The 26,529-nt window shown below is 42.7% G+C and overlaps 1 protein-coding gene across 1 annotated transcript in view; it reads left to right on the top strand.

Annotated features, from left to right (window-relative positions):
* XPR1 (xenotropic and polytropic retrovirus receptor 1) overlaps positions 1-26,529 on the top strand; it is a 369,652-nt gene that overhangs the window by 263,147 nt on the left and 79,976 nt on the right. Inside the window, exons 7-11 of the mRNA XM_069232077.1 lie at positions 446-527; positions 17,230-17,417; positions 19,216-19,395; positions 20,749-20,914; positions 24,443-24,637. Coding sequence (XP_069088178.1) covers positions 446-527; positions 17,230-17,417; positions 19,216-19,395; positions 20,749-20,914; positions 24,443-24,637 — 811 coding nt within the window. The remainder of the gene's footprint in view (positions 1-445; positions 528-17,229; positions 17,418-19,215; positions 19,396-20,748; positions 20,915-24,442; positions 24,638-26,529) is intronic.

Raw genomic sequence — 26,529 nt, 5'->3', positions numbered from 1 at the left:
ACGAAGCATTGCATAACTAACAGGTCTGTGTTGAAGTTGGTAACTAATACATTAGCACATTAGAGCAAGACGCCAAGGAGTCAGAGGGAGGGAACAGTAAGGGCTGTAGTTGTATAGTAACCCCTAATGCAGCCATTAATATTAGGTGAGAGATGAATACGCCACTGGGCTGGACAAATACATGATTGACAAAGTCTCAACTTGATGATTGAAGGAGGCTGGTTAAAGAAAGTGCTGGACCCAAAAGTCACTCTGTGTATTGTAAGCAATGATTATTGCACTGGCAAATACGCAGACCTAAAAATTAGAATCTTTGGCACACAGAAGAATGATTCTGTATTAGATGGCCTAATGTGGTGATAATTTGCTTGTATTATTAATGTCCAGCAGTTCTTATCCTCTGTTTCTATCAAAAACATGACTTGTGCTGTTTTTCTACCTGCAGCCAGCACCGGCATGGACAACTTTCAGAGTCGGACTCTTTTGTGGAATTTTTATCGTATTGAATGTTGCTGTTATTCTATCAGGTGAGTGCCTATCACCTTCAAGCTCTATTTAGCTTCATCCCTATACTGTAGCTGAGCATTTCTGCAACACACCTTCCGTCTACTTTCTACTTTGCATCTGGTAGATTCGCATGCTAGTGTGATTGATGTCACCAGTTTCAGAGTGATATCAATCACAACCGATGGATACCGATCTGGTGACAGAAGGAGAAGAGGAAGTGGAGAGTGTACCTCTCCCTGACATCTTGGACTAGGGCAGCGCAGTGTGTGAAACTATTTACGATGTCATTAAAAAAATTAATTGATATTTTGCAGTTCTCGTCTTAAGCTGACTGATCTTGTCACACCACAATGGTGCCCAATGTAAAAGCATGTCATTCAAAACACTTCACCTTGATCACAAATTACTGCCCCATTATGGTCCTGGCTACCCTATCAATATTTTCTTTCTCCAACAAACACACCATACACAAAAGGGAGGTAGATCGACAGCATGCAGGTTCTTCACTCAGCCACGTACACCACATGGCTCATTAACAAGGTTCCAGTCATTCAGCCACCACTTCCCCTGAGTCTTTTCCATCTCTCTTTTCCATGTCAGTCACTAAGGTGCCTTTTTCAAACATGATCTCTAAACTAATCTCTGTCAATCTACTGCCCTCCACCAATGAGAACACTTGTTATCAGTGAGTTCCGTCTGATTACCAGCTCCTATTCTCTCATTCTCCAGCTCCATTGTAGCCTAATGCAGCCTGGAGCGGTTCTGTAGTGGTTAAATACTCCAAATAAAATAACTAATTATTATGTAAATAGGGAGTCGTTTACAGTGTGGCAGATGCTGGACATCCTTGTGTACACAATTTTAGGTAGTTGTGCGTCTCTCAAACTCTAAATAACCCCACTATTCTTTAAAAATTGCTATCCCCACCATTCCTTATCATTATGGATTCCTATTTTCTAGTATGCCAGAACCTCTTTAACTGTAATTTTTATTCAATTAAAAAAGTCCAAATGATTTTTGAAATGCTTCAGTCACTTCCACTTGATTATGGGCGAGCGCAAAGTGCTCTGTCCATTCTGTAATCTCTTTGGGCTTCAAACCACACCCATGTCCTGTCAGTCACTTACATTGACTCGTGGGCTTGCCTTTTAAAATCCGCTTGCTTTCATTTGTGAAAGGCATGCATACTTCATGCCTTTTCCGGTGTTTAGCCCACCTACACAGCACCGGTAAACTACTAAAAACATGCGAGACTCGATGTTTTCAGCCTGGGGTCCGGACTACTTTATCTGTTTATTTTCCACGCAGCGCAATCATGCTGCATTTTACATAGCGCGATCGCACTGCGTTTTTTTTTCTTTACAATGCTAATAGCTCGAACTCTAGCAAATGCGAGACCCGTTGCATTGAAAATGCTTGTTTTTGTTGTGATTGATTTTTAGCAAAGCAGTGTACTGTTATGCATGTGTTTTCCATACTTAATACACAAAACCATTCTTTTTTGTCTGCTTCCTTTATTTCAATTGCCGTTGAATTCCTATGCCATTTTCCAGATGCCTTCTGTTACATTTTCTCTGATCATAGTTGGCTTTACCAAACCAAGAGGTGACCATCAGGAAAAAATAATCTGTGATCTTGGCATGTGTGCTTACTCCAGTATTGGAACTTTCATAGATTCACATGCTTGGATCATTCCCCGTCATTGAGATGGGAGCCCCCGGTATATTTAACTAAGTAGTGTTGAAATAGGTATAATCAAAGGGCCCTAGGCCTCTTAATTTAACAGTCTATCAGAGTCATTTTAAGAAAAAAGGACCAAACTTGAGCATCCACCAATCAGATGACACCACCCTCTAGAATCCTCCTGAGAGAAGCTCCAGTACTTCAGATTTTCTATTGCACGTCGTGCTGTGGTGTCTCCTCAGAGCTCTGCTCTTTCTTCACACTTTTGGATTAGCTTTAAGCTGTTTTTTTTCTGCTAAAACTTGTTTTGACTGATTCTGGGTAAGGTCTACAGTATGTCTGACAAGGAGGAGAAGGGTTTATTCAGGGCTTGCAAGACCTGTGGTAAAAAGAGACTACACTCTGAAGATCCTCATCAGGATTGCATGTACTGCCTCTATCCAGACCATTCAGCCAAGGACTGTAAGGTTTGTCGTACATTTTCTTCTAAAACTCTAAAGGATAGAGAAGGCAGATTGTTGATATGGCTACAAAAACTTAAGTCCAGAGATAATCCAGTCTTGGATTCAGATAGTGATGACTCAACCTACTCCAAAAAGTCATCAAAAAGGGCTAGATCAGATACAAGATCTCCTTCGGAGCAATCCAGAAAAGCCCACAAAAAGACCGCCTCAGGGTCTTACAACGGGCGCAGACCCTCTACTTCATCTCATAGATCCTCCAAGAAAGGGGAGAGAGGTCATGCCAGCAGCTCTGTTAGGCACAAAAAGTCATCTTTTGTACCGCCACCTGTGCCTTTCAAAAGGCCCTCCTCTGCTATTGGGGCAAAGACTGTACCGTCGAGGGCGTCGGTGAATACTGTTTCGTAGTCGTCGACGACTTCCACCGTTTCAGCGTCGACTGCAGTTGTGATGACGACATTGTCGACGACGAGTGTCCCACCGTCAACGAGAACAGCGTCGACGATGTCATCGTCAACAAGGATCTACACCTCATCATCATCGACTGCAGTGACAATGGTGTCCGCACAGCCATCGTCGTCTGCATCGTTGACGGTAGACTCTTCAGTAAGGCTGTCGACAATTAAGATCTCTATGCTTTCGTCGTCGACAACTCAACCGTCGAAGAAGGCTATATCTGCGTCATCGACAACACCGTAGATGAGGGGAAAACAGCACAAAAACCGGGAAAAACCTACCCCAAAGCATACCTCACCTAGTAAGGTAACCCCTCTCATGCCAGTACACCTGCTGGAGGGGGATGGAGAGTCAGACGACGAGGGTCCATTTGGAACAGCACATAGCCCCTCACAATTAGATGTCAAATATCAAGAGGATGATGAATAGGGCGAGACCTATGACCCGCAGTACTATGGAGGGGAACAACCATATCAGGAGGAGGCATACATACCAAGCTCTTTGCTTTCTGATCTCAGAGCAATGCTGGCTGACTACAGTAAGCGTTTTCCTCCTCAAGGACAGCAACCTCCTCCGTCGATGGTTTCAGCCGTTACCACTCCACATCAGAGGCCATCCTCTTTGCCACTAGCAAATGCGGCCACGCCGGATATAACCATACCGCAGGACACTGATGTTTCGGAAGGTGATCAAGAAGGGGAGCTCCTAGACACTCAGTCGGAGTGGGACGAATATATTATTCCTCCTCCCCCTTCTCCTTCTCAGCCGAAGGTGGATTCCCCTCCAGATGACATCGGGGGATTCCATAATCTCCTGGAGAGAGCGGCTAAACGATTTGCTCTGCCAATGCCGTCCAAGCAAACAGATTGCTTCTTATATGATTTTAAAGAGCCGTTCCAGAAATCTCTGCGCTCTATACTATTAGTCAACTTCTTATGGGAAGAGGGGTTGAAAGTTGTCCTTTGGAGGCAAGGCTGGCTAAGAGCTACGTCCTTCCGATCTGAGGTCCAGAATAAAGTTTTAGACCTTCATTTCGATGGCCAAGCGTTGTTTGGAAAACATATAGATGAGGCTCTGAAATCTATTAAATCTGACACGGATACGGCGAAATCGTTGGGAACTCTTCAATATTGGAAACCTTCTTTTCGAGCCACGAGAGGACTTGGAATGCTTTCATATAGGGGAGGATACCAGCAATACAGATACTTGACGTATCCTTCCTCTCAGCAGTTCCGTCAATACTACCCACAAAGGCAACCGCCATAAGCGGCTTACGGCATGCAGATCTGGCTCTAGGGAACGCTCAACTCTCCCTGCTAAGGACTCGGCTCGCAGAGCCTGATACACCCAAGGCTCCGGCTGCATCCGGCCCTCCTCCCCTGGTTTTAGGCAGAAAGATATCCCTGTTTTTCAAACAATGGCAAGTCAGACAAGTGGGTTTGAAATTAGTAAAACAGGGCCACACTTTGGAGTTTGTCCAAATGCCTTCTCCCAATCCTCCTCGCAGAACTCCATCAAAGTATCTGGAACAGCTCAAGAGGGAGATCAACAAGATGCTCCTCAAAGGAGCAATAAAGAAAGTACCTCTATCACAGCGTGGAAGGGGTTTTTATTCCAGGTTCTTTCTCATTAGCAAAAAGTGGAAGGAATGGAGGCCGATCCTCGACCTCAGAGATTTAAACACCTACTTGAAAAAACAGTCCTTCCGCATGATAAGCCTACAGGATGTCTTTCTGCGACTCAACCAGGGAGATTTTATGTCTACACTAGACCTAAAGGATGCATATTTCCACATCCCCATTTACCCAACCCACAGACAATATCTGAGATTTGTGGTACCCGGAAGCCATTTTCAATTTTGTGTCCTCCCTTTTGGCCTAAAGTCAGCTCCCAGGATATTTACCAAGTGCCTAGCACCAATTGCAGACTTCCTCAGGAGGAGAAAACATCAGATATTCCCCTATCTAGACAATTGGCTGATAAATGCGAACACCTGTGCAGGAGCGCGCAGGTCAACAAGAAAGTGCGTTTCCTTACTCAACAGCTTAGGCCTGACCCTCAACTGGGAGAAGTCCAAACCCCTACCATCACGCAAAATCACCTTTTTAGGAGCAAAACTGGACACTCAATCCACCATGGCATGTCCCTCTGTGGAGAGACAACAAAAGATATTAACTCTAGCAAAGTCAATACAGAGAAGAAACTGCATTTCAGTTCGCCTTTTCAAATCTTTATTGGGCATGATGTCATTATGCATACCTCTAGTTCCTCTCTGCAGGCTCAAGATGCGGCCCCTGCAAGAGCAGCGCAATCTACAATGGCTCCAGATTTTGGGAAGCTTTGAAGATCGGATAAGCATAACTCCAGCATTAGTCGTAGCTCTTGTATGGTGGTCTCAGAAGCAAGTCTGTCGGCCTTTCGTTTCTCCATCGTCCAGAACCATGAACAATCACCACAGATGCCTCTTTAGAAGGTTGGGGGGCTGTTTTGCAAGACCTTAGAGTAAATGGCAAGTGGCCACTAAAGTTGAGGACAATGCACATCAATCTGCTGGAGCTCAAAGCAGTTTATCTGGCTTCACAGGCTTTTATTCCAAAGATTGCTGGATCAGAGGTGGTAATAAGAACAGACAACACCACTACGATGCATTACCTCAACAAACAGGGAGGCACAAGATCTCTTACCCTCTCCAGGGAAGCTAAAAAAAATTAATGGAACTGGGCCTCGCAGCAAGGCATCAGGCTCACAGCTGTGCACCTTCCAGGGATAGAGAACAAGATAGCGGACAGGCAAAAATCGAGCTGTCACGAATGGGAACTGGACCAGTCCACAGTAGACCACATCTTTTCCCAGTGGGGAACGCCCCAAATCGACCTATTAGCCAGCAAGTTGAACACCAAATGCCAGAACTTCGCAAGCTGGCATCACCAAAAGGGATCATGGGGGAATGCGTTTTCCATAGCTTTGTAAGGAATCTTTGCTTACTCCTTTCCTCCAATACCATTGATCCCAAGAGTCCTGACAAAGATGAAGAGAAAACCATGCACTCTAATATTAATAGCTCCTTACTGGCCTCACCAACATTGGTTTGCAGAGCTTCTTCTCTCATACCCCGCTGAAATCATCTCTGCATTTACGGACAATGAACAAAGGGCAGATATTGCATCCGGATCCTCAGTCGATGTGATTATCAGCATGGCTCCTGAACACAGGGAATTTGCACATTTAAATATTCCACAGGAGTGCAGAGACATTCTGTCCAAGGCTAGAGTAGCTAGCACCAATAAGGCTTACTCTTGTAAGTGGAAAAGGTTTTGTTTGTGGTGTCACCAAAGAAAATTGATCCGCTTTCCTCATCACCGGAGCAAATATTGCCTTATTTACTACATTTAGTGCAATCAGGTCTTGCGCATTCCTCTATAAAGGTGCACCTGGCAGCGATAACATCTTTCAGGCGTTCAGACTCTTTTCCTTCGTTGTATTCCTCTAGATTAATGAAACGGTTTCTGAAAGGACTTTTCAGAGTTTTTCTTCCATTCAGATCTCCTCCTTCCGCGTGGAATCTGAATATCGTTCTAGCGCAACTAATGAAGCACCCATTTGAGTTGATTCATCGAGCTTCTCTGAAATTCCTCTCCTGGCAAGTTGCCTTACTGGTGGCCCTCACATTAGCCAGACGAGTCAGTGAGATACAGGCTCTTTCCATACAAGAGCCGTTTTTCCAGATCAAACAAGACAGGCTACTCTTACGCACTAACTCGCATTTTATCCCGAAGGTCCCTTCGGATTTTGATCTGAACGAGCCCTTAGTTTTCAACACCTTTTTTTCCACATCCATCAACTCCTGCAGAGAGAGTTTTGCACTCTTTAGACATTAAAAGATGTGTTAAATTCTATTTGGACAGAACTAAATCTTTTTGCAGGTCCAATCAGCTGTTTGTGGCTTACAGTGCACCCAGGCGAGGTCAACCGCTCTCCAAACAGAGTATAGCTAGATGGATCTCCTCAGCTATTCAATTCTGCCATCAAGCAGCGGGCAAGCCTCTGCATTCATCTGTCCATGCACACTATACGCAGGCAGTTTCTTCCTCGGCAACGCTGTTTGCTGGGGTACCGCTGCAAGACATTTGTAGAGCAGCGACGTGGAGAGGTAGCGGTGGGTCAAGCCGTCCTCAGGAACCTCTTCCGGTGAAGGTGAGCCACCTCTTTCATCCCTCCATTCTAACATCAGGTGTGCACATTGTTTATGACTAATAGTTTCGTATTCACATCCAATGCTTATGATGATTTTAAAAAAAAAAAAGAAAAAGGGGAAGATGGGGGAACAGACAGAATTTCATTTGAAATGTTGCTGTATATTAACATGTTTTCTGTGGCATACATGGCTACAATGATTCAATGTGCATAGATACTGCTCGCTACTCTGGTTCAAGCATGTGAATCTATGAAAGTTCCAATACTGGAGTAAGAAAACTAGTTACTTACCTGTAACTTTAGTTCTCCAGTATTGGAATCTTTCATAGATTCACCTCTCAGGCGGGTTCTAGAGGGTGGTGTCGTCTGATTGGTGGATGCTCAAGTTTGGTCCTTTTTTCTTAAAATGACTTTGATAGAGGGCCCTTAGATTATATCTATTTCAACACTACTTAGTTAAATATACCGGGGGCTCCCATATCGATGACGGGGAATGATTAAAGCTTGTGAATCTATGAAAGATTCCAATACTGGAGAACTAAAGTTACAGGTAAGTAACTAATTTTCTTCTTTACCTTGATTCACTGAATTCTGACTGTCAGACTTCAGGCCAAAGACACAGGCTGTCTGAGTCACCGATTTAAAAAGTATTCACATTACAAAGGAAGTATTCTTTTGTACCTCCCTTTGATGAAGTGGAAGATGGCGAACATGACGATATAAAGGAAATTCCCATTTCCTTTAGCAATGTGTTCTTTTTCTTTGATTAACAAACATTTTCTATAAAGAGTAGATGACCAGGAGATGTCTTCTTTGCTGCAAGTTAAAGTAGAAGTACTAGGTCAGTCAGGAACTGTGCTGGCCCAAAGGTCTACTCATGATCCTTCTCCTAGCCACCCAGCCAGCTGGATCTCTTGGCTCCTAGACAACCTCAGTTAGTCTAAACCTCCTCTATCCAGATATTACAATCACCTGTACCTTTTTTGGGATCAGTTTGCCTTCCTCGTTGAGACTCAAGCCAGCCCCTGGTGTAAGTAAGTTTTCCTATCCAAATGTTGGAACAGAAAGTACTGAATCTGGCTTTCCAGACGTAGGCCGTGTCTGGAGGGAGAGTAGTATAATTTATAGTTAAATGTCTTTAGTCTTTTCTAATGTGCAGGCCTCCTCAGTGTCCAGCTGCTGTACTGGCTCAGGGGACAGTACCAATGGAACTTTGTTTGCGGTAGGACGCCTCAACCAACCAGAGAGTCTGCTGTTCAAACGTTTAAGCCATCTTCCCTTTCAGGAGAACTGCATTTACCGTTAGCTGTCCAGTTTTTGTGGGCTCTTCAGCCAAGAGTTTGAAGTTGTCCCACTTTAGGCTGGTTTCAGGTGATTCATGTGTTGCAGTTAGACAGAGCCCTGCACTGTTTCCTGTTGCTGTTAGAACCAGCAACAACACAGAAAAGAAAAAGATGGGATGGGTGTGTTCCACTCTTGCAGGTGGAAGTCTAGACTGGGCAAATCATTGGGCTGGTGACCTAACGTCCACCAGGTACAGGAAGTTCAGAGAACGGAACCTGGAAAGGCGTAAGGCTTATGTGCAAGAGTGTGTCTGGCAGGACCATGGCCAAACTTCTATTAGGAAACCACCATCTTCTTCACTGTTGGATCTTTCATAGATACACATACTTGAATCATTCCTCATTGTTGAAGTGGGGGGTACCTTGGTAACTTTACCATAGCAGTACAAGGCATTGACGAGTTGAAAAGGCACAAACTGTGCCCACTTTAACACATCTGCCTCATTCTAAAGGAATCAAAATTCAGCCACTTAGATGAGAGTGCTGTCTTTTTCACCCCTCCTCTCTTCACACCTCAGATTTCTACTTTGTATCCAGCAAAACATAATTGTCATGCAAAAGGCCAACATGCAAGGTATCATTGATTATTTTCAGCCACCAGATTCCACCATGCATACCCCAAGATATCGGGCCCAGTAGCAGACAGAATCTCTCCTTTCTCCAACGAGAGACTTTCCACCAACAGCAGCTCTGACCAGGATGTTAAAAAGCAGAGATTTGCTACATGCCACAGAAAGGAGCCATAAGATACAATCCTGAATTATCATCAAATGTCAGATTCTATTCCAAGTACTTGTTCATACAAAAAGAAAACCTCAAAAGAGTGGAGGCACGTTCTGCACTTACAACACCTCAATCTCTTTCTGCACAAACAATCATTCAGGATGGTAACCCTCCAAGAAGTATTGCAACTTTTAATTAGAAACAAATATGTGGCACAGAGCTTGTTACTGTGTAGATTGATTCTTAGGCCAAATCTGGAGGGAACCATCAACAAGCTGGGGGAGCTCACTTTGACAGCCTCAACAACTTAGGGTCATCGGCCCACACAGGAAAGCTTTCTCTACATCAGTATGTTTGTGCTCTTAGGGGTGAAGCCAGCTCTTTGAAACTTTCAGACCAGACTCCGCAACAGAGTGAAACTGATCCAATAAAAACATCTGACTGCCATGTATTACATACAAAAACAGGGGCACACATTCTGTATAGTTGACCATTTTTGCCCAAGTAGTATGGCACCCGGCGTTACACCTTCAAATCTGTTGTTAGCACAGCATCTCTCAGTAGTGTACTAGCTGATCTCCTTCGAAGATGGCACCAGGAGACTCACAAAAGGATATCAACTCCCACGTTCTTAACTGTAGGAGCGCTGCAAATTTGGACCTGTTTGCCTCCCACATGGATGCAAATTGATTAAACTTTGCCTTCAGTTACCCTTAAAAACGTCTCTGGGTAATATCCTAATGATAAGATAGGCAGAGTTATTTGAATATCCTTTTTCTTTGCTGCCACTGGTTCCTTATTTAGTGTGAAAAACGCATCAGGCACTAATGACAGTGATTTACCTAATATTGGCTCAGCAGCCATGGTACTTTATCTGATTAGAGATATTCTTCCCTACACAATAAAGCTACAGCTGCATCTAACTTGCTCTATCCGCATCAGGGTCACTTACTGCATTACAGTTTCAAGTTGCTGAAACTTCAGATTTGGCTCTTGAGGACTTAGGTATACGCAGCTGGCTCACGAATATATGAATGTTATAAAAGAGGACATGAAAACTATCCAGGAGCATGTTATGCGGGTAAATGGACGCTCATACATACAGCATTTCTCAGTCACAGTCCAACAAATTGTTTTCTACTTGCTGCAGAAAAAAGAGTTAGTCTAGACATCCATACGGGTATTCCTAGCAGCAATAGTTGGGTACCTGCAAAAAGGATAACTACAGTTTAACTTAAACTTTCTGGTCCTTAAGGCCACCCCACCTAGGCTGACCTCCGTCCCTCCCTGAGACCTTAATATTGTACTTACAAGGCTCATGGTGACACCCTTTGAGCCATTCTAACCATGTCCACTCCCATTCCTCTCTAGGAACATACGTTCCCTCATGGCTATCCCCAATCTGTGGTGAAGTTCATGCTTTGTCAGTTGAAGAACCCCTTATGCAGGTATAGAAAGTCTGAGTTGTAGTGAGGACACATCCTGGTTTATTGCCAAAAGTTGTTTCGCCATTCCATGTCAGCCAGTCCATCGACTTTCCTTAGTTTTTGACTCAGCCACAGTTGCTAGTGGAAGCACTACCTACTCTAGTTGTACAAAAATCCGTCATGTTCATTGTGGATTGTACAAATCCCATTAAGAAACCCAAGCAACTGTTTGTTGTTTTTGCACAACTGTACCTTGGGAACCTCATTTCAAAAGAAAGCCTTGCTAGATTATTAGTTTGATGCATTCACACATTATGCCAAAACCAAGCACACAGAACAATCGATACCTAGGGCAAATTCACCTTGTACAAAATAATTTCAACTGGATTTCCTGGGTAATATCCCAGTAGAATGCATTTGTAAGGCTGTTACTTCGACATCTAAACACACTTTCACCAAACATTACTGTGTGTACATTTCTTCGTTCAGTCTGTGCATAGCATGTGACCTATACCAGCACATGCTGCTAACAAAACTTGTTACCTGTAAAAGCTGTTTTCCAGCTTATAGAGCTTGAGATGCACATGCGTTCTGTGGCCTCCACATATGTGAGCCAACAGAAAGCTGTCTGGTACGGTAAGTATTTTTTTCTTATTTGACTAATTAAGCGGTTCATTTCACATTACACAGACCTTCTAATGCTTTGCATCTCTACAGACACACTTTTAACAGGGTGGACACTACACAGTCTGAGGTGTCTTGATGAATTGTGGCTTTCAAGGAAGGTGTTTCAAGCCACCTTGAAACCAAAACCCTTTTTAAAAAAAAGACCGCTTGTGATGTTCCAAGTCTAGCATTACATTTCAGGAGTGTGTGCAGCATGTGAATCTACAGCACTACAATCTTCAAATAAATAAATAAGTAAGTTGTTCATTTTATAGCAAACTTTCCCAAAATTAAGTCTGTGAAGGAGACACTCACACATTCTTACAGACAATTGATGCCTAAAGTGTAGTGAGGACATTACACATACATATATTTCGCTTTTAAAGATGTAAAATGACTCTGGTAAGAGCTCATCTTTCGTATAGAGTGTGCTTTCTCTGGGGACATACCTTCTGCAGATTGGAATCCCAGCAAATCAGACTCATCCTTCCGAGGTCTATCAATTGAGTACCATGAATTAAATAGTAGTAATATCTGTTTGTAGCTTGTACTGCTGCAGATCATGTGCTGTGCATATTCCTGCCATCTAGTCTTGGATGGGCGGTTGAAACTTCTAAGTATAAGTTTCAGTTTCCAGGGAACGTGTGATCCTCCCCAAAACCCACAATATACAGTGACAAAGACTTCACCTCCTGTTGTTTATTTTTCCCACCATAGTTTGGATGTACTACATCCATTCAACTCTAGTGACCAGAATCGTCTGCATCAAAGAATCCACTTCCACAGGTGATGCTTCATATTCTACCAGGACCAGGGAGTTCCTCTAAGTGGCAGATCATATTGACTTATGGGTTTGTGAGCTTGGGAGTGCACGCCCTTCTGCTTCCTCCCTAATAGCAGTTACAGGTTCCTGTGGTCAGGCCATCACCAGGTCTGCAAACTTTGCATATTTCAAGGCCATGGGAAATCCACCTGTTCAGCTTACTCAGTGGAATACACTGAATCAAGATTCCCACTAGGTCAATAGTAGCAAAGCCCCAAAACTAATTCTTCCCTGTGTTCCGATATTGAGGAACCATAGATGTTGGGACTCCAGGAATCCTTGCATCCAGGATACATATTCCTTGACAAAGATTGGAGTATCAACCTTCTAATGATCAATCTTGAAGAGAGTCTCATATGGAGGCAGAGTACTGCTTTCGAGGACCCCAGGCATCAAGTCCAAGACTATAGCCAAAAAGCTTTGACAATTGGCCTCTGCCACTGACCGCATGCCTGCTCAGTGCCAACAGCAGCCCTCCACTCCGAAAAAGCTTTGAGCCAAGGCTCCAAGCATCAAGATTAAGCTCTCTCTCTTGCTCTCTCCCTCCTCCCCCACCCGTTCTCCCCCTCCAAACCCATGTTGTGGCGGAGTACTTTCTAGTCAATGTATTATGCAAGCCTGAAAGATCAGTATCTTTTTGGCTATGCTGAGGAGTTGTGCGCATGGCTGAGATCTTTAAGGGGTCATTCAAACATTGGATAGTGTTGTATATCTCCTGAGATGACCTCATAAAAAGTAAGTCTCCTTTTCTTGAAGGGCATTAGGGCTGTTTCCTGTGGTGGTCACAGCCAGAAGTGAGAAAAAATACAAAGCGACCCCACATAACCCAATTTACATCAGGGGCCGTGTTCCACCAGGCACCTAGGTCATCCACATGACTCGTAAGAGGGCGTTTGCCCAAGACAAGAGGGATGTTTCAGACCAGGAATGTAGGATGATTGATGCTGCTGGAAAAACCTTGTTGTGGGTGTGTCAATTCAGTAACACATCACCAATTTTGTAGGCCTTCTGTCAAGATGCAAAAGGTATCAGTGGGAGGAGAGGAAGCTGCTATCAAACATCTCAGTGAGGCATGCCATAAACAGGGTGAAGAACAAGTCCAAGAAAGCAAAATAATATCTAACACAAATATTCTGCTGCCTCCAGAGATGTTAACACTTGCATTATCCTCTTCAAACATGCTTGATTGAGGGCCTCTGGATTCTGCCCAGAAGTTCAGCAACACCTCAAAAACAGCAACATTTCAAAAGCCTGCTACCTCTTTTTCAGACCTGACATCCAGAATTGAAATGAAACTGTAGGGGATGAGGGACTCTTGCATTGCCATAGTGCTGCACATTTGGCTTCACATGCACTCATTACAGGAGTGTCTGTCCAGGCAATGGCCACAAGCGATGGGTCAATGGGATGATCTAGTTTTGGTCGAACCCAGATTTCAGCAAAGTCTCATGTGGTGGAAAAACAAGAACTTGCAGTTGGGCAAAGCGTTTCTGAACCCACAACTGCAGCTAATTATTACAGACTGCTCACTCTTGGGGTGGTGAGCACGTATGAATGCCATGACTGTTCAAGGTACCTGGTTGCAAGTTTCACATCAGCTGCTTAGAGCTGATAGTGGTCCAATTTGCACTTAAGTGTTTTGAGCATTCATTTGAAAGAAAACAGTCTTAATGAAGAAGACAAAATGTATCACATTCAACAACAGGGGTGTACTCCCTTTTCCCGAATTGCAGTCATTCGCACTTGGCCTACACACTATCACATCCAACTCCTAGCAGAGCATCTGCCGGGGGTGGACAGCAGCTTTATGGACCTGCTAAGCAGGGCACATGAACAAGTACACAAGTGGGAGTAATGCCCAATTACTGAGGCTGTTCTTTCGGAAACAGGGCTGCCCACAGCCAGTCTGTTTGCCACCACAGAAAATGCAGAATGCTAAAGCTTGGTCTTATGGTACCTGTACCCGCAGTCCATGGCAATCACTCTTGATGAACTGGCCATAAAGACATGACACATTTGATCAGTTTAAAGTGAGAAAATTAATTTACCTTTACATGAACTCAAGCATCAGAACACTCTGATTTTACTTATTCCTTGTTTGTGTTTCGTCTTTCACTGTTTTTCCTTCTTGATCACCTTTCAGGCTTGGTCTTCACTGTTGGTACCATGCGTTCACTTTTAACACAGATTGCCTTTTCAGACTTTATTCAAATGTGTGTGCCTGTGTTTTCTTTTTCTCAGCAAATCGATGCATTGTTTTTTTTTGGAGGGGAGGGACTATGAGATGCTCAAACCTGAAACTTTAACTTCACCTTGCTTTTTATATACATATTTTTATTACATTTTGTATTCATAACAAAAAACAATTGACAAAAAACGTGCAGGTACATAATCATTAAGCATAATTGTAAGGATGCGATAAAGTACCCCCTGCCATACATTTTAAGGATATTGCAAGTTATCAAAGGGTTGCATGACCATTTAGAGCGGAGTCCTTTTATAAGGTTGTGAAACTCTGAGGTGACTTGCAATATCCTTTTAGTACAGGAGAGGGTATTTTATTACTTACACCACATGATCATGCCATCACCCTTACCATAAATTGGTTACATTTTTGGTGTCTTATTCTTTCCTGTTCATTGTAGATTGGAAGAATAAAATCTGTACTGTTAAATCAAACAGCCCAAAAACAGTTTTTTTTTTTTTTTTTTTTACAAAAAGATATTCGAATCATCTTGAAGTAAGTAAGATCAAAAAATGTTGCGGGCTAGATATTCTTTCCTTCCTGTAATGACTTATAGTGTGGAAAAAATAAACATGTTTACATAAACCTCCCCTTTCTGGTGATCGCTTTCTTTAAATAAATATATATATATATATGTAATCACTTAGTCGGCGTTTTCTCTCCACTCCTGAATGCCAGTGGTGCTTGTTCAGTGATGCGTGCCATCGCGTCTTTAGATAAACACTCTCCTCCTCTTATCAGGAAGATAAGCACTCCGAGAGCGAGTGTAATTTGACTTTATTGTTAGATTGAAACAGGAACGCGTTTCGGCATCGTACTGCCTTTGTCAACCTGTCAGACGCCATCTTTGTTCAACATTTATATAGTCACATGATCACCTTTGCACTCAACATTTTTCCTACATTACTATTTTGTGAATTTACACAGCAGCTGGTTTTACCCTGTATCTGATAATCATTTATGCACTTATTTCATACCACAATAATACTTAGTGATTCTGCTCGTGCAATATCGCCTGACGTCTGCATAACGAAGTGGATAGATTTATAATAGACAAGCAGTAAAGCTTGTAAACCTGCATTGACCTACTCTACCATTGTAGGATACACTTGAATACGATTTACTCTCCACCATCTAGCTCAAGTGGGCATTTCAGAGGAATATTGCAATCAAATCTTCGTGCCTATTTACATCTAAACTTTGTGTGATGCATATCGATTTTCTCTCATAATCCTTAATTACCCTTAAGACCATATATAATCACTTATTATTACCTCTTACCAGCTCCTTAATCACTAAGATAACTATATATCTATATATATATATATCATAATAACATTTTCGTTTTCCTTGTATAAACTTCAGCTGTCATTCTGCACCGTGAGCTGCCTGGCATTGTGATATCAGAGGCCGAATGTAGTACCTTACCACAGTTGTTCAGTTACATCATTCTGTTATTACAGGTGAATAGAGACTTTACAAGTCACCTGTATTAAGGAAATTAGAGCAAGGTTTTTATACAGGGATTGACCCTGTCCCCATTCCCATTTGTTATATATGGGATGAAGCCCCCCTCCCCTGCCATACATAAAGGGATATATTCTAAGTCAAAGAGGAGTTTCATGACCATATAGAGGAACAAGACCAACAGCAGAATTCCATTATAAGGTCATGGAAATATGAGGTGACTTGCAACGTCCTTATAATGTACAGTAGGGTGCACTTTATTCCTTACAGTACATGGTCTTACTATCATGCATCCCACAATCACCTTAAATCCTTAGTGTCTTGCTCTTTTATGCTCATTGTAGGCAAAAAGAATAAAAGCAGAATCTGTTGTGTGAAATGAAACGCACCAAAAAGCGGTTAGTAATTTTATGCAACAAAAATTATTGGAATCAGTTTTAAAAATACTTTGGCTCACATTGTGCAGAAACATTCAGCGATCCTGTTTTTGCTGCAGTGACCTACAGTGTGGAAAAAAAATAAACATGTTGCCAATAATATCTCCTTTCTTCGGATCACTTTGTCTTTTTAGAAAAAGATATCAGAAGAAACTTTAAACTGTAGAAGTAATTAAGCTCCGTGACCTACCTATCACCCTGGCTGCTAGCTCTGGTAGCAGCTATAGTGCCATCAAAACTAGACTGTAATAACTTACGCCATTTGCACAGCTACTATTCTAAAACTGATAAAGGTACACTAGGCTTTGATATTTCATGAGTATTTTATGGTTATGTTAGGTTTATCTTGCATTTACATCATCTGCACCTAAGACACAATATTTGATAGGAGTAGGTCATCTTGAAAATAAAGGAACGCTGGTTCAGAAAAAAGTCAGTATATAAAAGCATCCTACATGCTATTGATGTTGATCAGTTAACAACATATTTCTCTTTTATGGATTAAATTACCCCACATCACTTCAGAATAGATGATATTATGAAGGGAGAAAAGTAGGAAGGGGTGGGAAGAAGGGATAACAAATATGTAATTGGTTGTAGTGTGTTGGATTTCCCTCATGTAGGAATGAATCCACTGATGAATGTAGATAGTACACTGGGGAATGACCCTCCTGTCTTGGGGTGTTCACCTGAGTTTGAAGGATTATTGAGTTCCATTGACAGCCACTGAGGAATGGGTATGTGTGTGCATTTGTAAACTAATGACTGACAACTGGTATTTTCTTGCCTCTATCTAGGCGTGGTTTTCCTGAAGGGCAGTAATGTGTGGCCTCTGGTGCGCATCTATCGGGGTGGCTTCCTTCTGATCGAATTCCTCTTTCTGCTGGGCATAAACACATATGGCTGGCGCCAGGCTGGAGTTAACCACGTCCTCATCTTTGAGCTGAACCCTCGGAACAACCTGTCTCACCAGCATCTCTTTGAGGCAAGTGGAGAATGAATTAGTTCTGAGAACCAGGGAGTACTATGAACTCTGGGCAGAGGTGGGGCCATGATAAAGGGAAGTCAGGAGATGCCACACCTGTGCTGATATGATGACTTCACGGGTGTGATGGAAGGACAGCTAAAGGGGACATTGGAAATAAAGTGTTGTAAAAGTGTCGTGGGATACTGTGCACAGGGGGGTGGTCTCTCCTTTATAAGTATGTTGTTCCATACATTGATCATTTATATCAGCTAACTTAATAGAATCATCCCAATATTCCTTCTATTCTCTGCACTGATATGGCAGTTGTAAATGAGCATCTTTCCATAATATGCTTTATTGAAGGATGGTAGACATACATTCTTTGTAGTTATCTGTTCATGTCTGAGGTGGGCCTGAATGACTGTGGATGGGAAAGTTCCCTACCTGTAATAATTGTTCTTCACAGAACATAGTTTCCCAGATTCATAGGTTTTGGGTAATCCCAGGCTGGATCCCAGAAGGTTTGAAAAAGATGCAAGTTAATCAGAATGCATTTGTTTACATTCTTCCTAATGACTGTTAACCTTACTCCTTCCACTGTGCTGGGTAGAGAAACGTTTCTCTTATCTGGAAATGATGGAACAATGCTTATGATTTTGTGGAGGATATCCTCTATGGACAACTGTTTTTAGAGTTAGGTAGTTTTTCTTTCTGGAGCAATGCAAATTCTTAAGCTTAAAGTAGATTTCATATTATTGCGGTCACATTTGGAAGAGGGATTGCGAGAAGGTAAAAGTCATCTTATTTATTTGTAACAACCTGTGCTAGTAAGGATTGCATGTCATAGGAACAAAAGAGATCGCTGTGGCAATACCTAGAAAACATGCCAACTAGCTTTAAGGAAAGATCACTTACTTAGTCTTTGATACCGTGTATCTAAGTAACCCTTAGATGAGAGTAGTATTTGATACTGTTAATGTACAGAGAAGGCGAAAGGGTATTCTGTTGCCTGATTTTACTAGATACTACTTACAGTATTTATTCCTTTTCTGGTCTAACAATCAGTGCATCTTTTGAGTTAAAAAAAAAAAAAAAAAAAAAAAATATGAAATTAGCATTTGCATATTCTATTTTCTCTCTGCAAATACTGCTGTGACATGTATTCTTAATTTATGAATCTGAGGGGAATCTTTTGCTGGCCCAGGAAGCATTATTTTCCTGTAACGGAGATCTTGAAGAGTGTACTCCCCAGGGTCATTGATTTCCCTGTCGTCTTAAACTATATGGGTGGCAAAAGAGAACTGTTTATGTGAGAAATGTATGCTGGAAATGGAGCCTTCGGTGCTGCATATTGTGGGCCAGTACAAGACCAACCGACCTTAGAAAGAGGCTGGAAAACATCCATGTCTTTTTAAGGTGTTCTATGTTTCAAAAACACGTTTTCAGAAAGAGAAATGGGATTCTCAATATTTTTAGATGACAAGACACTTGGCAGCCAGGAATAATTCTGTATCTGAGTTTGTGAAAGATCCCTCACTGCAGAACCATGATTTCAGTGGTAGGTCTGTGGTCAGGATTAATGGGCATGCTCTTTTACCTCAGAGTGCAGTGTTCCCTGGGAAGAGACATCAGTGGAGCTCACTGTTTTCAAGTTTTATAGGCTTTCATGTCTGTGTTTGACAACAAGAGACATTAGTCACTAGTACTCAGTCAGATGCCACCATTTATACAATCTGCTTTTTTCCATTCATACTGCGTGGCTCCTGGGATTGAGATGGCTGGTTAGATCACTTTTAATCTGTGCTTGTCCCTTCAGATTGCTGGTTTCTTGGGGATGCTGTGGTGCCTCAGTCTACTCTCCTGTCTGTTTGGAGAATCCACTATGGTGCCCATGCAGGTGAATCCACTCATCCTCTATGGCTTCATGCTGCTCTTCCTCATCAATCCTACAAAGACCTGCTACTACAAGTCACGCTTCTGGCTGCTGAAACTTCTGGTGAGTAAGGAAGTAAGAAAAAGGACTTAACTCTGTTGTATGGGAAGTGGTGGGAGTTTCAGCTCACTACTTTTAGTCTCATGGGTTCCTCTCTTGCTTGCTGAGTTCCAACTTTGAGTGGCTGCATCAACAACAAGATGGCTTGATATGTTGCTTTTGGTACTTAATGGTTACTTTCCCTCTTTAGCTTGGTAGATTGTGCATGCGTGGGAAACTTGCCTGGATCCTCACACTTGGCTTTTGGAGTTTTCTTTCTGATCTTAAGTGGGTGATTGCATGAGAGCAGATGGGTGCCTCTACAGCTCTTGGTTTCCGGGTTTCCTTGAAACCATTATTTGCATTGACATCACATAGAGAGGATAGCTTTGCCCCTTCTTTTGGTCCAACAGATTTCTTTCTTTCATTCCTTAAATGGATTATGTAAGAAGCAGGTGGATGGGGTCTGCACTCCGTTTTTGGTTTCTTGAATCCCACAGGTGTTCTACATGGACATAGCTCACCTTTTCCTGTAGGACTGGCAATTTCACTTCTTCATTTAGTTGATTTGTGGACCAGCCACGTGATGGGTCATTCCTCTGAAGTTCCTTTTCTCCTTTATTTAATTGATGCAGCAAGAAGCACCAGAATGGGCCCACATTCTGCAGTTAATAAAGTTTTGTTTTATGCATTACTTGTGCTTGAAATATAGGAAATGATTTTTTTTGTGTGCTATTATACTTAATACTATTTACTGCCTTGTTTTAGTTGCAGGAATATACTTCGTCCACTCTACGATGGGTTCCTCGTTTAGTTGAGTGGCACAGAAGCAACTTTATGAGTTCCTTTCTTCAGTGAGTTGGATGCAGCAGAAAGTAGAGCATGGCTTTGTCCAACGTTTTTGGTTGCTTAGATCCCAATTGTGTCTTTGTTGTGTGACACAGGGAGCAGGTTGTGTGGCTTAGCCTGCTGCCCTTGGTCTGCTGTGTTCCTTTCTTCCCATAGTTGAGAGTGAAAGAAGCGGAGTTGTAGTTTGCACCAAAGTCTTTTGTCATCTCAGTCCAATTCAACTCTGAATTAGGTGGTGAAGTGAGCAGTAAATTTTGTGGTCCACTTGTCTTATAGGTTAAGATCTTGTTTTAGTTGAGGAGCACAGAAAACAGGATGGTGGTTTGGCCCGCTGCTGTTGGTGTCCTGGCCTTGATTTGTCCCTTACTTTGATGGTGCAAAGTACTCAGTAATGGCACAACCCACTGCTTTCTGTCATACAGTTACTTATTTCCCCCTCAATTGACTATTTTTAGCAGGATGGACTTGAACTTCCTGCTTATAGCTGTTATTGTGCCTCACCTCACTTCTCTTCCCTTTCCTTGGCAGTTCCGGGTGTTCACCGCTCCCTTCCACAAAGTGGGCTTTGCAGATTTCTGGCTGGCAGATCAGCTGAACAGCCTGGCAGTGATTCTCATGGATCTGGAGTACATGATCTGCTACTACAGCTTTGAGCTGGACTGGAATAACAATAAGGGTCTGCTGCTTGTGCCAGGTATGTTGTAAGGGAGAATCTTTATATTTTTTAATAAGAAATCCTTGTATTTATGAACTTCTTGAATGTCTCATTAGTGGGTTGATGGGGCGGACTTAAATTCCTCTATAAGCATGAACCCCAAAATGCAGTGCACTCTGGTATCTCTTTCAGTTCATAGCTTTCTGCTCTTCCTGTAAGAATCTTAAATAATGTCATCTCAATTCCATTGATGTTTCTTTAAAAAAAAAAAAAAAATTATTCACTTTTGATCCTGTTTGCTGGTATTTCTACTGCCCATTTTTTCCCTTTTATTTTTTTCCTCTGTAATCTTCCTACTGTTCTTCACATGCTGCATGTTTGTGTTTATTATATCAAATCCATATTTTGTTTTTATCTAAAGGGCCTAATTATTTTAAGGATTCTTAGCTCTTTTTCATTTCTTCAGATGTGTTCTACATAACACACTCACTAGAACAGCAGGTATAGACAGATAGCTTTTGTTCCTGCTTTATCTCTTGTTTGAGCACTCTACAGATACACTCAAAGTGATGGCCTTGCACACTCTTCAAAAGAGTGAGATCAGGCTCCATTAGTCATCATGTCATGGTATCCTGGGAGGGCAAAGATTACCCTCTGTTATTATAGCACTTAGATGCAGACCAATCAGTGCTCATGCTCCCTCTGGAGAAAGTTCACTTACTCCCAGTTTACTTAGCTAACTCTGCTACGAGGTCTGAGGTTAACAAGTTCCTCATTGTTCTTCAACAGAGATTGTGAAAGCCCCCCCAGCTTACACCTGGCTCTTTAGCGTCGGTTTGCCACCTTTCTCCCTCTATGTTTCTGTCTCATTGTCCAGACTAGCTTCAGTTCTGATAAGACTCTTGCTAATAAGACATTGTTGGATGTTGCAAAAGAAGATGCGAATACCCTGCATTCCAAAGGCCCTTGAAATTCAGACTGTGCTCAAGAGTTTTATGTCAGGAGAGCAACAGAGTCTCATTACATCCATCCCAGAGGAGTTGAAGGAACTTCAGCTAACTCCGGAGACCTCTGTACCTGAAATGGTGAAAGAATATAGTGACAAAACTCAGAGAATTATAAGCCTCAGTCCACAGCTGAGGAAAACATTCCTGTTTGTGATTTATTCTTCTGGGTGATCGGGCCTTATATTCGGACCTTGCATATTGAAAAGCTGGGAAATTTCTGCTCCTCCTTCATGTTTTGCTTTATGTTGTCCCAAAAGTATGATGATGTCTATGCCCCCAAAAGCTGTATTCCATTGGTAGTAGCTTATCTACACCCATCCAGATGTGTAATGTTGGCTTCCTACTTGACCAAGCTGTCCTGTTACAATTTGACAAGTAGAATGCTCTGGTTCACGTCTGAGTTTTTTTTTTGTATGGGGTCAACAATACCAAATTCAGTTTTTGTACCCATGCTGTAGCATAGGACAGTAATTATTGCTTTACCTTACCTGGCTTCTCTGGGTAAGAAGAGCAAACATATGATCAGTCTGGACACCAAGGTATACATCACCTGTGTGCGCTGAAAGCCATTTTGCTGTTCTCTGTCTCTATCACAGACACCTTACAGGTAAAAGAAGCGTGTTTTGTTCAAGAAGGTATTTAAGGATGTGCATAATTTTGTGAATAGATGAAACCCACTTTTTAAGCAGATCATTGCCAAGTATGCCATGTTTAACAGTCTTTGCATCTTCATGATGTGAGGGAAAGACTTTTACTTTTGGATTTGACATAGTGTAGATGTTACAAATTGGGTCTCTAGTTGGCAGAAACAACATGTCCGAGTAGGGATCACATTGTGACAAAACTACTACACATTCTAAATTAACCTGTGCTAACCCTCTGGTAGCTTAGCACAGAGCAAGCACATTTAACTTAGAAGTCAATGTGTAAAGTATTTGTGCAACACGTACAGTAATCACAATGACACACCACAAAAAGGACTCCATACTGGTGCATTAAAAATATAGGCTATTTATCTGAATAGATCAAGACCAAAAAACGACAAAAAAACCCATGACTGTTCACTTTTGAAAGATATTACATTAAGCGCACTGTGTATGAGGCTTATTTTAGAATCTTTATGGTATTGAGTGAGAATACGGGTGTCCCTCTGCGAGGTGCGCAGAATAGGTTGATCAGGGTCGTTCAGGGTCAGCCCAGGTGAAGAATACAAGGTACTATTTCCTCGGTATGCAGAGAGCGCAGCTGAAGCTTAAAGGGCGCTCCGGTCTGAGTCCAGGAAGGCACTAACGCGGCCACGGGTTGAGACTTAAGTGATCCAAGTTGGACCAGTGCGAGGGCAAGAAGCAGGGTTTCACTGAAAGCACTACTCATTGGTTGGGGAATGTCAATGTGCGCGTATTGCGTGTCTCAACCAATTGGCAAGTCAGGCGGCGGCCCACACCAAAGCTGCTCCAAAGTCCTGGTGATATGAGGCCGCTCTGAAGTCCTGGTGGGGCGAGCAGCAGGCCGCAACGAAGCCACACTGAAATCTTGGCTGAATGAATTGCAAGCTGCAACAAAGTCGCACTGAAATCTTGAGCAAAAGGGAGCAGCAGACTGCAGTTAAGCTGTGCAGAAATCTTGGTTAGATGAGCGGCAGGCTGTAACGAAGCCACGCTGAAGCATTGTTTAATTGAGCGGCAAACGGTAACGAAGCCGCACTTGAGGTCTTTGATGTCCTGGAGACCTGGCATAGAACCGGGGACAAGTCAGCAAGCCCTTGGAGTCCCTTTGGGGGTGATGGTTAAGTCTTGAGTTGCAGGGCAGAAATCAGCAGGGCAGCTCAACAAGGCAGGGCAGTAGTCCTTGAAACAGTCAGACACATCGAAGTAGCGATCCTCCAGCACAGCAGTCTTTACTCTAGCAGAGTTTTCCATGAGTCCAGAAGTGTACTGATTTTAGTGGATCAGAGGCACAGTACTTATACCAAAAAGTGCAATTGATATGAGGGACGACTTGAGAAGGTTTCTATGAAGTGCACAGTTCCCTCTTTCAGCTCAGCCCCGGCTCAACTTGGCATCTTTGGGAAGGCAGTATTTTGAGCAAGGCTCTTTTGATCTGCCCACTTGCACACATCAGTATGTCTCTTTTCTCATATGACCATCACACTATTCTCCCCCCCTCCCCCCACACACACACACACACACATGCGCAAAAGGACTTGTCTTAAAGTTGGTATTCATTGAAGCTCTCAAATTGGTTCTCACCACACTTCTCCCTCACATTACTTTACGACTTTAACCTTGACACCAACATGTGCATCTAGGAACTTTCGATGTCTTCCTTCCCTACAGTTGGCATCCATTTGAGGGGCCCCCCACACACACACGTCTCATTCTCCACTACAGTAGCACACTAAATGAAGTCTTGCTCCTGTGTGGAATTGTATGCTTCTAAAATGCATTCTTCTTGGTAATTAATGGTTTAACCTTATGGAAGCTGACAAAATCCTTTTGCATTTTTTGTGGTTGTTTGGTCCTGTGCCTCCTTTTATTTGACACATCTTCTCTCTCTGCAGATGACCCAGTGTGTAACAGTTACTCATACGGAGTACGTGCTGTGGTGCAGTGCATCCCAGCATGGCTGCGTTTCATACAGTGCCTGCGCCGGTACCGCGATAGCAAACGTGCATTTCCTCATCTACTCAACGCCGGCAAGTACTCAACTACCTTCTTCATGGTGACCTTTGCAGCACTCTACAGCACCCACAAAGGTAAGCAATAGATATTGGTATATGCGATGATGGAAAAAGAAAATCAACTGACCCCGCTAAAGGAACTGGGTCAGTCTCATGGCACCTACAGAAGTAAAGGCATACAGTGTAGATGAGTAGGGGAGCGCAACAGCACTCGCAGAAGCAAGGAGGAATTTGCTATAAATATACAACTTTAAATATTATGTAAATCATGGAATAGGAGAGGAAGGTATAGTTTACCACACACGGATAGAAGCATGATGGTTGTCTGCATTTTCTGGAGAGATGAATATTAGGTATGGTCAAAGGCGGTAAGGAGGCTCTGCTATATCCAGAGAGAAGAGGAGGCTCAAGAGTACCTTCAGAAGGAAGGGAATTTTCAACATTGTTCGGGAATAGAAATGGCAAACACAAACTGATAAAAGAATTGAATGGGTGGGGTCTAAAGGTACTTCAAAGATGAATGAGAGAAAAGAGGTCTCAAAAGGGAAGGCTCAATACTATATGAGGAGAAATTAAGTAAGTGTGTGATCGGATGATGAGTGAAGATAGAAAGAGGCCATCCCTGCCACTCTCACAGGTAAAAGGTACCCCAGATAAAGAGTCAGGCTACTCCACAACTGCGAAGTTGGTGGAGGGAGAGGGATTATCTCTGTGACACCCATATCAAAGAGAAACCCAATAAAAAAATGTTGTATTACCAACCATTTAGTTCCAGCATAACAGCCTAATGCATTGTGTATTCATACCTCACAGACAGAAAACTACTTCCACTAGTAAACCACTTCAGCTAAGGAGTCTTACACAGCTTGTCTGTCTGCCACAGAGGCAAGCGATTCCTTTATCGCTAATGCCCATTTCAAGCACTGAAGCTTAATGCTGGATGTCTATACACCCCAGAAATGGAAATATTTTCTCACTCAACCATTCCCAGCACCAGAGTGTAATCCATTGTTTCTAAATTCCTCAGAGGCAGAGGACCTCCCTCAATACCAAACCATTCCCAGAACCAGTGCCAAATGTAGTGTCTGCACACCTCAGAGAAAGATCCACCTCCCAGATCCAAGGATTTTGTCAGCAGAGTAACATTTGAAATCAGTACTGCGAAGATTAACAGGAGAGGGGGGCGCACTTCAAGCTATGCAGTCAGTTGCCTTTTCAATAATGTATGACATTGATTTCCCTCCTGCCTGAATGCGTGTTGCACATTCGTTACTGGGGGCCTGTGAGGAAAGAGGCAGTGAGAGAAAGTTGGCAGCAGGGATTTTATCGGTATGTGCTGTTTAATATGTACCAGGTGTGTTATCTGACATATTCCCATTAGTTTGGGGGAACAGTCTGAAGCAGCACTGTCCATACAGGAAATCTCACCTGTATTATCCTGTATCAGTATCTCAGGGATATTGATTGATGAAAGACTAATGTGGGAATCCCACCCAGGAGTGGGTCATCAGCACACTAATGTCTCCAGTGATGACTTTCCTAAAGCAGACCCTTTGAGTGAGTTTGTCATGCTCATTCATGCACGACTGAAGCAGCCTCTGTGAGAGGAGACTTCAAACTTAATACCCTACTCTGGACAAGCTAGGAGATGGACAGTGAGTCTCTGCAGCCCCAAACACAGTTTGAGTGCCCACTGGGATAAAGCTATTGCAAATATTTATTTTGGACGTAAAAACATCTGTGTGTTTTATACCAGTGTTTTACTTTGAATCAGGACATTTTCTAGCGGATGTGTGTTGGGTGGGGATGTCACAGCTCTTGTCTATATTTATTAAAGTTGACCTTTTCTTTACAAAGGGACGGTTCCTTGCAGACGCCCTTAGTATTTGTGTGCTTACTGGGCACATTTCAAACCACATCTCACTTTTCTTCTCCATAGGAGCCATTCCTCCCCACTAACAGCTCTG

The sequence above is a fragment of the Pleurodeles waltl genome, chromosome 4_2 (assembly GCF_031143425.1).
Source record: "Pleurodeles waltl isolate 20211129_DDA chromosome 4_2, aPleWal1.hap1.20221129, whole genome shotgun sequence".
NCBI lineage: Eukaryota > Metazoa > Chordata > Amphibia > Caudata > Salamandridae > Pleurodeles > Pleurodeles waltl.
This window is presented reverse-complemented; position numbering and strand designations above follow the sequence as displayed.